Source organism: Orcinus orca, chromosome 7 (assembly GCF_937001465.1).
Source record: "Orcinus orca chromosome 7, mOrcOrc1.1, whole genome shotgun sequence".
NCBI classification, from domain to species: domain Eukaryota; kingdom Metazoa; phylum Chordata; class Mammalia; order Artiodactyla; family Delphinidae; genus Orcinus; species Orcinus orca.
Window position 1 is genome coordinate 69,777,094 of NC_064565.1, and position 12,365 is coordinate 69,789,458.

Here is a 12,365-nt window from a genome sequence, read left to right on the forward strand (position 1 = left end):
CTCAGAAAATCGCCATATTTGTATGTTAAAGATACAACCCTACTGTTCTTCATTACCACAGGTCTTCAAACAATTTGTTCCAAGCTCTTTGATCCTTAAAAATGTCAAATTAAATATTAATATTTTTAAATCTGAAGCGATGATTTTCATAATAAAAGCCCATGACTTTCAATGCCTAAAAACAATTTGTTAATGAGTATATAATTAATATTTAAATATCTGTTTTGATGTAATAACACTTCTAAAAATAACATCCTAAGATTCTAAAAGCTAGAGTCACCAAAACACCAAAAATGGACACAAATTTGACTCAGAATTTACAGTTCTCCATAACAAAAAATATGACTCTAATGGAGCAGGCTTGGGATGTTACAAAGGTAACTCTGGAAGCTTTATCATCTGTTCCTTCAAATGCACTGTGAATTGTCCCCTACACTTCCAGCAGCTCCAATTCAGGAAACGTTGGATTTCTCTCAATTAGAGATCAGGTCCAAGTGGCCTTAATCAAATACATAAACAAACTGAAGCTTTCCCATGAGAACGATCAAAATTATGTCATGTTGAGTCACAGAACCAAAGAGACTAGGTTTATAAATACTGCAGACTTCTTTAAGCTTATTCTCTATAAACCTACAGGTCATCTTTAAACTTACTATTATTTTTTCATTGCTACTATTATTATTTTTCATTGTTTTTTACCTAAAACTATAGGTAACAGGCTGATTATTCCAAATATTAAATTTTCCAGATGGTATAAAGCCATTAAAATTATCCCCACTAGATCATTTTACCTGCATAATCTTGATTTTCCTCAATTCAAACATTTCAGATCTTTGAAAAGCAGTTTCTAATCATACCGATATCCTAGATGAATGCAAACAGCACCAAGAACCTCTAGCTTAGAAAACAAAATTTGCATAGCTCCTGAGTGAGAGATGCTTTCCCATGTTTTAATCTATTCCTTTTTCCTGGATCCATACCCCAAATTATTATGAATTTAATACTTCCTCATGAACTTGCCCTGAAGAATATATGCTTGTACCTTGTCTAAAAATATGCTAAGATTTTGATGAATAGTAGCTCTTGGTATTGTTACCACCTACTGCTGTTGCTGCCACTAGTGATGATAAGTTTATTGGACATAATTGAAATTTTTGTAAACTGTGGGTGAAATAATATCAGAAGGACTGAATTACTTCCTGACTTTAAAATGTATGACAAATTACAGTTTATCTATTTGTGATGACCATTTAAAAGTTAGAGCTGGGCTTCCCTGGTGGTGCAGTGGTTGAGAGTCTGCCTGCCGATGCAGGGGACATGGGTTCGTGCCCCGGTCCGGGAAGATCCCACATGCCGCGGAGCGGCTAGGCCCGTAAGCCATGGCCGTTGAGCCTGCGCGTCCGGAGCCTGTGCTCCACAACAGAAGAGGCCACAACAGTGAGAGGCCCGCGTACCGCAAAAAAAAAAAAAAAAATTAGAGCTACTTTTATCTCAACTGGGGTAAAAAAAGGCACCACAATGTCTGACAGTTTTTTCCTTGATAAACATTTCCTGTCTTACATTCAAATGTATTTGTTGTTTTACCCTGATCTTTGTAATTTATTTTAAAGATCAATTGTGTCTATTCCTTCCCTATAAGTCATACAACGACCTTTGACCAGCAGAAACATCTTGACCTAGACAACTAAAAGATTAATTTGTAATGAACATGTCTGTTATAAAATATATTTGTTCTTCTATTAATTAGCATTGTGTCTGATAATGTCATAGACTTTAAATTCATATCACTATGTCTATTTTCCAGAAGTTTTTTTTTTTTTAACATCTTTATTGGAGTAAAATTGCTTTACAATGGTGTGTTAGTTTCTCCTTTATAACAAAGTGAATCAGTTATACATATACATATATCCCCATATCTCTTCCCTCTTGTGTCTCCCTCCCTCCCACCTCCAGAAGTATTTTTCACTTTCATAGCAAGTGGAAATAACTTAAGTGTTAATTATTTTGTTCTATCAATCAATTGTCACTTACATAAAAATTATCATTTAAAAAAAACCCTGAAACTAAATTTCCAGTATATAACTATGTAGCCATTGCAAGTCAATTCATTTTCCTTTTTCTCTCTTTTTTTAAATAAATGAATTCACAATCTCCTAGAAACAAAAACTGGTAAAATATTTTCATAAATATAGAGTTATATTTTGGATTTGACTTACATAGAGCTTTTTCTTATGAGGAAATACATTTCATAAAAGAAAAGGTATTTAATATACCCTACTACTTTCACAGTTCACACTTTTTTTTCCATGTAATTACTTTTCACTTTGATGACTTTATACTAAATACATTTCTCTCTAAAGTACACATTTTTTTGTGAGAAGGTGTTAAAAAGAGACAAAGCACAGAATGTCATAAATACTTAAATATTTATGAGACAAAAATGCCAATGTCCTATAATGTATTACAACTTGTTTAAATTTTGAAGTGATTTTGCATTTTATATTATTTGTTCACGTTTTCTATTGTTCCCAAAACACTGAAGGAAATGGGTCTGAAACATGGAATAATTAACACCTAGAAAACTACTGTAAATTGGCAAAGCAGTCAGGTGCTCCATCTTATTACTGTCTAAAAATCAGTAATATTACTGATTCCTTATTACTGTCTAAAAATCAGAAATGTGGTGTCATCCCTGCATATTAGCAACTTCTGATCTAGCTTTGACACTGATGTTAATACACTGAGCATAAAGTGGGACTAAATAAAAATGATTACAGTCCAAAAGGTATATGATTTTAAATATGTAACAGATATTTTATGCTATTCCTCTATAAAGAATAGATCACAACCTAGAAATTAGAATTCAGACCCAGCAATAGGGTACTAACCATCCCCAGTAGGTCCACAAACAAACAAAATTAGGACCGCTTTTCTTTTCCTAGGCATCTCACTGCTTTCTACATCTTCATGTGAAGAGAATATGCTTGCCAAAAATACACTCAGAATTCCTCTGCTAACAGACACTTGTAAAAATAAAACTTTGAAAAGACATAAAGAGAAGAAACAGCATGTTCTAAATGCTATGAAGAACCCAACATGATTTTCATTGGTCTTGGGCCCTGGCAGCCATTTGACTTGTACTTTACTGTCTCAGCTCCTGGATGCATAGACCGGTTCTCAATTCTAGGGCTGATGAAGAACTATTTGTATGATTTCATTTGTAGCTTTTTAGTGCTACTTCTAATGAGAAGTCACCCCAAAAATAACTTATCCACTTTTGAATTCTGAAAGAGTTTCAAAAAGTTGTTGGTTCTAAAAAATACTAAATAAGTCTTAACATGTAATAAGAGTTTCAATTTATTTTTTAATTCATTTTTCTACCTACTTTCAGAAAGAATTTAAAGCAACAAACAGAAAAAGAAAAGATGCACATACAATAGAATATGATAAAATAAAATATCAAATCAAGTGGGAGGAGATAATTACAACAAAAACCCAGACTTAAACACTAAACACTTCATGGCAGTGAAATTCAGATAAGAATTATTTTCACTGATGCAATTTTATTAGGAGAAACAGATTTTTCGTGTATCAAAGTCTAAGATTGATTCATCCCCTGGGAATATACAAAGTTCACTAAGCAATATGAGTATGCAATAAGATGGAAGTGTCTTCAGCAATTGTTTTACTGAAGTTACATAAAGGTACTTCATCTGAAATGTGCTGTAAATTGATGAATCTTTTTATATAAAGAGATTATGATTACTAGAGATAAAACTCTGTAGTAATACAGAAAAAGAAGTTTTTAAAGGTCTAAAGAATGTGTGTATCTGAGGGCTCTCATATCGTGTTGATTCATATCTTGGATTTTAAAGATCTATGCAATTTTATTTTCTAAGTGCTGAGGAACAAACTCAGTGTTGTTGATGGAAAACACATTAATACATGTTTTGTAACAGTGTTTCCTTCCTAGAAAATTACAATATAAAGCCTAAAGTGTTTCTCTTGAGTAAAGGGAGAACCATCTCTTCTTGGTACAAGTCTGAGCTACAAGAACATCTGCAGGCAGAACCACAAAATATGTCTGAGATGCATCATATATATATGCTCAGGACTGAATAGTCTCATTGATCCCAAAGTAACATGTGAAATGCATGAAAGAGATCATATATACTCCCGCCTCGGCCATAAAAGAAACTCTGCCTTTGTTCCTTGCTTTCACAGACATGAAAATGTATATCTAAAATTTCCATGATAGACTTTTAAAATATAGATTTAATAACCTATGTGAAATGATTTGAGAATCAGCACTGTAGGAGAAACATTCTTAGAGACAGTTTCTTAATAGCACGTAAGATTCCTCCCAGACTTCCCAATAGCATACCGCAATGGAATTTCAATATTCATCATCTCCTCTAAAAATCTCTCAAATTTTTTACACCTGATGGATGACTTTTACTATCTGAAATTTAGGGAGATCATGTTGATGAAAAATTGATATTAATTCAGTCTCAAAAATTAAATTTAAAAAATCTTGCTCTTATCTTTCTCAATTCACTTAGTACCAGATTAGTCTGAAATCTGTCTTTTCCATTATAATTTCCCACAATGCTGTTATCTCTTTTTTGGCACCCATGATCGGCCTGTGCCATGGTTACTTAGATATATACTAGATGATCTGCCTTGTGAGGGTCAGTAAGGTTTGTTTCTTGTTATCATGTCTGGCCTCCCCAGTGCCATATCCCAGATTATGGACAGGTCTACTCAACCAGAGAATGCCAGGTGAATTGAATTAAAGCTGTGGGTTCAAGTCCAGAAGAAAGTAGCATGTATATAGAAATTTGAATGGTGTCAATATGTCAGATGTTCCTAAAATAAATTCTGGGCTGATCTCTCTTAAAGACTAAAATTTTAAATGAATTATTTATAAAAAGCAAAGATACTTCACAAATTTTCTGTTAAACTTATAAAGTAGCACATATGAAACATTCTAGCACAGATTCGCTTACCATGTGGATTGAGAAACAGTGTGCAAAGCCCTTAGGAAGCGGGTTGTACACAAGTACATACTGAGAAGGAAAGGTCTGGTACATGGGTCTCTGACCAGAAAGGGCAGGCCTAGAAGGATGTCTCAGTGTGAAAGGCTGGACAGCCCAGGAAGAGCCCAAGAGGACAAGGGAGCTGCGAAAGGAGGCTGACAAAGAAAATGAAGTGAGACATGGGATATGGGCCAAAGATGCCAATGCCAAGCTTAAACCACTTCCCAGCTTGCCCAAAAGCACAACTAGCTATTAGAAAGCCCATTACTAAAGAACAGCCTAAAACTTTCTCTGAGGAATTACATCTAGTCATTTGGATCGTTTAAGATACTCTCCACCTCCCTTTTCCTTCATCACAATCACATCCTGATTAAAGCAAAGTCAGCTGTCAACATGCCAGTTGACCAATCAGTCCCACCCTACATCTAGCCTTAATCTGTTTTCAGTCAGGGACCCATTTCAACACTTACTTGAAATAATTGCCTGGGTGAAAGTATGTCCTCTTTGGTAGCTGTGTTTTCTCTTCTAGGTCATCAGGATCATAAAGCAATCATTTGAATTTACCAAATTTTATTCTAATTATCTGGACAAAGAATCCCACCTTCCACAAAGGATCTGCTCTTTATATGAAAAATAACAGAAGCACAGTCGAATTGCAATTCCCCTGCGAGTGGCACCTTAGCATATAATTTATCAGGAGGAGACAAGGATTTGGCATAAACCAATGAAAGATCACCTGCCACAAATCACAACAGCTCCACAATGGAGTAATACACTAAAGTTGATGGCTAAGTGGATCTGATTTTATCCAACATAACCTTGCCCTCCTGAACTTCTGAAGGTGCCCTCTTCAAGCGATGCCTCAGTGCGGTTGAGTTTAGAATTATCTGTGCAACTCTCATACCTCTTTGAAGTCACACATGCACTTGAGAGAAAATAGAAGTGAATTATGTAGGGACTGGAAGAACTTTTCCAGTTCCTGCCATAAGAAATATGGCAGGCGAATACACATTTGCGGCGGGGGGGGGGGGGGGTCATTTTGGATTTTTGGTTAAATTTACAAATGCATATATAAGTAGACACATTATATGAAATCCATAACATAGATTTAAAAATATTTATCTTCAAAAGGTTTTAAAACAGATTTGGGCTAACATTTTGTTTTAAGCATTGCAAGAGTATATTATTTTCTACTAATAATATTGTTGTAATGCTTAATCAATACATAAAATTGAAACATTTTATATAACTATACTCCTTGAGGCCCACTCTTATTCATTATTTAACAACGATGGAATGTCAGGAATTCCACCCATAAACTTCTATCATCCTGTTGTTAATTCAAGATCAACAACCAGTGGCTGCAAATTGACTTTAACATTTAGTATTGTTAACATGTAGTATCTTTGCTATATTTAAGATATTACCTGGGGGGAAACACAAATTTATTATACAATTAACTTTTTAAACTTGTCATTTTAAGAGGCAGAAATTGTTTGTGTTCATTTTCTAGCTACTTTAAAATTCTTAATTCCCAATTCTGGATTCTAAAGCACATAACAGGTAACTAAAGAATCAAGAGTTATAGAGTCAATGAAGAAATTGCTGCTGTCTTAGAAAAAGAGTGTCTCTCCCCTCAAAATAAAACCTTAGCCCAATCCATTATACTAGATCTACATTCTGCCTGGCCCAAGATTCCACCCCAGTGTAAAATATCTCCTATTGCCCTACTGTTTCTTTAACTGCTATACAGATACTCCTGAACTAGCTGTAAGATGTACACACTCTAGTATAATAGCCATCAAGTTCAAATTTGTCTCCCCATATATTACTTCAAAAAAGTGTAGCATTCACAGCAGTGAAATACTACTTCTGAGCGAAATCAGTTGAAAGAACCAAGCACAACATTTCCCATTTACAGGGCTATGCAACCACTAGAAACAGAGAGGGATTGCATAATGTTTCAGAAGTTTTTCCAGTGCTATGTCATTCATGTGCATAAAAAGCTAATGCAATACATTTCTAAAATACATTTTGAAGAATTAATAAAAGCTTGGGCATAGGGTTTCAGAAAATAGAAAATAAAAGGACTCCTTCAGTATGCATTAAATTAAACTTTAGGCACACTCTTTATTGCTTTGCCGTAGTTTAGTGCCAGAATTCCCAAGTTAAGTATGAAAAAGAGAAATTACTTTTCCTGATAGCCCTGGAGCCACCTAGGATGTAGCATGACTTACCTAAAGATGGGTCTTTGGAGATGTTTCCTCCTGATTGTGACATGGTCATCCATTTAAAGGTGAAAGTTTAACTTGTTCCTGGAAACCACTCCAGAAATCCAGGGAGAGAATGTGGAAGCTTATCCTGATCTATTGTGCTGCAAGGAGCCCAGAAGGAAAAAGTAGTTTTCTCTTTCTCTTTTTGGGTGCTCGAGAAAACTTCCCTGCTCTCTGCCAGCTGAGCAGTGTGTCCATAGAGGCCACATAAGACAGGCACGTTGGGGCACTCCCCCACAGAGCAGGGTGTGCAAAAACACCGAGTCACGTTGACATGGACAAGAGGAGTGCACAGGACCCTCAGAAACAGAACAAAACAAACAGAAACCTTCCTACCCCCGTGGCACCCAGGTAGGAGCTCACTAGGTTATTGCAGCCATGAGAGCACTCCTTCCACATGCTGGTCAAGCTCGGAAAAGCTAAGTCCCTCCCTGTCTTTAAAACAGCCCGTTCTGAGGCTCAACTTTTTTCTTCAAAATAAAAGTTGTACAGCTGGTTCAGCAGTCCCATGTGAGTACCCTCTGAAAATTTGTTCTGTTAAAATAAGAACTGTATACAAATTAATGAAGAAAGATGGACTCAGGCTGCATGGCTGGCTTTGATTCAAGAGATTATAATTATTTTACAATCTTGCTTTTATTCTTGCTGGATGAAGTGTGGAGACGACTCAACGTTTTTGGCACTCATAACCTAATAACCTACACTTGGCTGAAGTCGAAGATGCCATTTCAACTGATAGAAACCCCTGTGAAGCTAGCCGGAGCTACAAAAGTTAGAAAAACAAAATTTTCTTAATTCCATCAGTGACATTGCACCCAGATATCTGTACCCAAGTGTAGCTTTCCAACTAAGAGGGGAAACTGCAAAAAAGATATGGAAACACACACACACACAAACACAATTTTTTAAGTCCCCCAAAACTCCCTGGGAACCTAAGGTTTTTATATTATACAATCAAATTTTAATTTATGAAAATAAAAAGAAAGAAAAGTAGATATAAGAAGTTGTGAACAGCTGAAAATAAATTACATTAAAAATTGTTTTACTTGGAAGACTTAGACTCACACTGCAGAGACTTTTGTTCAAGTTACAGATAAGGCGAATCCCCATATTTTAATATAACTTATTTTGGAGACATTCCTGCATCTAAATCACTAAAAAAATTTCTACTCAATCGATAATGTCATGAGATTCCAGGCCAGAGGTATGTTATGTAATAAAATAAACCATCTCAAAGCATGATTAAAATGTTTTAAAAATATACATGTAATAAAAGGTGAAAAAACTGAGAGACACACATGCTTTAGTTGAATAATCCATACAAATAAGGATCAAATGTCACAGAGGGGGATATGATCATTATGGTGACAACCTGTAGCTCTTGGCACCCTCTAAATATGTCCACAGGAGGAAGAACACCTTTTTTTTTCCTCCCAGAGGAGAGACAAAGAAGAAGAGAATTAAAAATAAATCATTGATCATATTGAGCAGTTCTAATCCACACTAGGAAATGGAATCAGTCTGAGAATGCATTGAACTAAAAATAAAATAAGCGGGTTCTAGTCCTAGTTCTATTATTAACTTTCGTTTTGTCCACTTTGATTTTAGAAAACTGAGATGATTTCTTCATTAACATGATGGAAGGAACTCAACAGGAATACTAATAAACATCTAACCAAGGTACAGTTCAAATGACAAGCAAGTATACAATCTTACTTGAGGCTCAAAGGCTTGATTTATCAACTGCAGAATCTGAACGTTGTTAAACTAATTACAGAAAATCCATAAAATAACATCATTGCTTGCATTAGGTTTATATTCTTTTTGCTCTGAAGTTAAGGTAGAAAACTTAGATTCCCACTTATACCTTACACTATATTTATTTTTAAATCCAATCTTAGAACTTAAGGAGCCCTAAGAAGATAACTGTAAGTTAGTCACTTGGCACAAAGAAAAATATGTATTTCTTAAATGTTTTCATTAACTTTTTCTCTAACAGCATTTAAACTTAATATTTGAGAGAAAAGTTTGCTTTGTTAACTTATTCAAATTTAATGTAGTATTCAATAAGATGAAAAAACCTCACTATTGTTGCTTAAATTGCAAAAATATACTCTTCAACAACTGTACTGTGCAAAATACTAAAATTTATCATAAAAATAAACAGACTAAATCTCCTATTAAAATATACTAAGGATAATTTATTTTGAATAGTTTTTTTCTGGGGGTGGGGATCAGAAATGATTTTTGTATTTTTCCTATTATGGTGAACCCTTTTTCAGTATGACTTAGCCTAACCCTTTCACTCCCACCCACTACACATACGTACAAGCACGAAGAACAAATTCTCCCAGGCAAAGCTATTGGCGGGAGCTGTGAAGCATAAGAGCTCAGAGAGGGACAACAGTGTGAAAAGACTGTCATCGACCCCTGACCCAGATGACAAGAATCAAGAAGCCCCATCCTGCGTGTCTCTTGGCCGCCTGAGCGGCCCCTCCATCCACTGCTCCTCTGCTGCCGTCTGTATCTGCATCCTCCCAGGCTTGGGCGCCTACTGCAGGGGCAGCAACTCTGAGTCCAGCTCAGACAGCAAAGGCACCATCAACACCACCGGCAAGATCTCATCTCCTCCATCTTCCGAACCTTCCTCGAGGCCCCCTAGCTCCTCTGTTCTCACAGCCCTGAGCTCCTCGCCAAGAGGAGACCGGACAGTTCATTCTGCCTACAGGCATTACCTCCCACAGAAAACTCCTTTGCCTGTTCACACCGTGAGCCTCACCTAAAAATGTGCCAGAACTCAAACCAAACCAAACAACAACAAAAACTCAACACTGTTAGAGACAGCATTTGATCTTTTATTTAAAAACTTTCCTGCTACAAGGTTCCCAACTGATTATGAAGCTAGCTGATAGGTGGTAGAGCTGGGATTTGAACCCAGATGCCTCATTCCTGAGTCCTTGCTTTTACCCCTACTGAGTAGGTTGTCACCTTGGAGGACACTCTGCCTCTAAGGTTGCTTGGGCCTTTTCTGGGCTATCATTCACATGCTAAAGAGAAACAGAAGAAACTAACCCCTCTAATGAGTGTCTATTCTTCTACTAATCTTCTACCCTCCTTAAACATCTTTGCATGGCCCATTGTGTTCTCCATACTCATAAGAGCCTGCCCAAGAAAGGGCCTATTGATATCAAGGTGAAGTAATCAATGAATATGTTCTATTAAGATCTGAATGGAAGCTCTGTTCCATTATAAAGAGCCCTGGACTAATGTCAAGGAACATATATTTAAATCCCAACTATAGCATTGATTGTATCTTCAATTCTTTGCACATCTGTTTCCTTACCAGTCAAACTAAGATGTCTTTCCAGCCCCATACTTTTGTGACTCTATGACTGACTGCATGTTAAGACGTCAAGTTATTTAAAGTTAGTGTCCAAGCAGGAATAAACTCTGTAACCATTTTTAGCTCTTCTTAACCACAGCAAGGTCATGCATACCACCAGAATACTTTTCATCCCCATTGTTGTGGAATTAAAGATATATAACACACTACTATTGAATGTGAAAATAAATTGTCCCATCTTTATTTTTCTAATTATGTGTTTTCTGTTTTCTTTTTTTCTATAGCTTCAACTGGGAACTACTCTCACTAGAATGTAAGCTCCAGGAGGACAAGGGTTAGTGTCTATTGTATTCCCTGTGCATGATAAATAAGACACACTCAATGGTTATTTATTGAATGAATTAACACAAAGTGCTAATTAATGCTACCTCATCATATTCTTGTATATTCTTTTTCTAAAATCTTAGTCATATCTGGTAAATGTTCAGTTTTATGTATTTCCTCCAACCCACAGTTTTTCTTCAAGGAGGTATCTGAGTTTATAGACAGGTGGGCTTCTGTGACCTTGTAGTGGCAGGAAAAAGGTAGCCTCAGACCCAAACCAGCAGGTTCCTGCTCTCCTTTGTGTTCTCTGGAATCTGCAACACGTCCCTTATCTGTCTGGTCACTTGGCTCCCTGCTGACATCTACTGCTGAAATCCCTGGCTGGTTTGTTCAGTTGGATCAGTTTGGGAACTATGATCATCTCCTTCTAACTGAGCCCAATCTCAGCCTTTACTGGAGCTGCAAGACTCTTAAGTCTCAGTCACATCTGTAGGGAAGCAAAGTTTGCCACGCCAAAATGTGTCTCTTTGGCAGGAGGATTATTTTAGGCTGATTATTTTTAAGAAACAAATAACTTAGGAAGTCTTTCTTTTTTACCTCCTTAACTGCCTAAAAGAATTTAGATAAAGGGCCTGATCCAGGAAGAGCATTATCACCATAGATATCTATGAAGAATATGGGCTAGTTGTGGTAGGGGGAACTCCTGGACCTGGAGACCAAAGTCTCCAGGTGAATTGCCTTCCTGCCCTTTGAAGTCCCAAACTCTACTCCTTCTCCTTCTCTCAGATGGCATATAAGCCATCTTATATAATTGCCTAACTTCTCCTTGGGTCTCATTTTTCTTATGTGGTCCCATTACGTATGTAATTAAATTTGATTTTAACCTGTTAATCTGTCTCATGTCAATTTAATTCTTAGACCAGCCAGAAGAACCCAAAAAGCATAAAGGGAAATTTTTTCCTTCCCCTATACATCCTTCATCTGGATCTTTGCCAAGGTTGTTAATGCTTGACTTCTTTGTGGGATCCCCTGACCCCTTGCTGTGGGCATGGCAGGAGCATGGCAGATACACTGGCCCATCTCAGCTGACTTCTGAATTCCCCACTGGTCAAGCAGAACTTTCTGAGCCCTCAATCCAACACAAGCACTGAGGAAGTCTTGGGATTGACCATACCATACCATACCACCATTTTTATTCTGCTGTAGTCTACTCACTAAGTCACTGGAAAACTGTGCTGTAAGCTTTCAATTTCAATGAAACATGCTCCCCACCCTGGGATTTCAGCTCAGAGGTAAGAGGTCAAAAAACCTTGTCTGACCATTTGCATAAATTGCCTTCTATCAGGGTTCCCTTTTCTATCCTTTACCAGGGCAGAAGAGGTATGC

General features: G+C 36.7%; 1 protein-coding gene across 7 annotated transcripts in view; it reads right to left on the reverse strand.

Moving 5' to 3' along the window:
• PDE1A (phosphodiesterase 1A) overlaps positions 1 to 12,365 on the reverse strand; it is a 351,251-nt gene that overhangs the window by 257,586 nt on the left and 81,300 nt on the right. Inside the window, exon 1 of one of the 7 annotated variants that reach the window (XM_033423689.2) lies at positions 7,277 to 7,709. The exons of 5 other annotated variants lie outside the window; for them this stretch is intronic. In XM_033423689.2, the coding sequence (XP_033279580.1) occupies positions 7,277 to 7,329 (53 nt within the window). In that variant the 5' untranslated portion in view covers positions 7,330 to 7,709. Of the gene's footprint in view, positions 1 to 7,276; positions 7,710 to 12,365 lie in introns of those variants that run through there. One more of the 7 variants, XM_033423692.2, reaches the window with a different exon arrangement.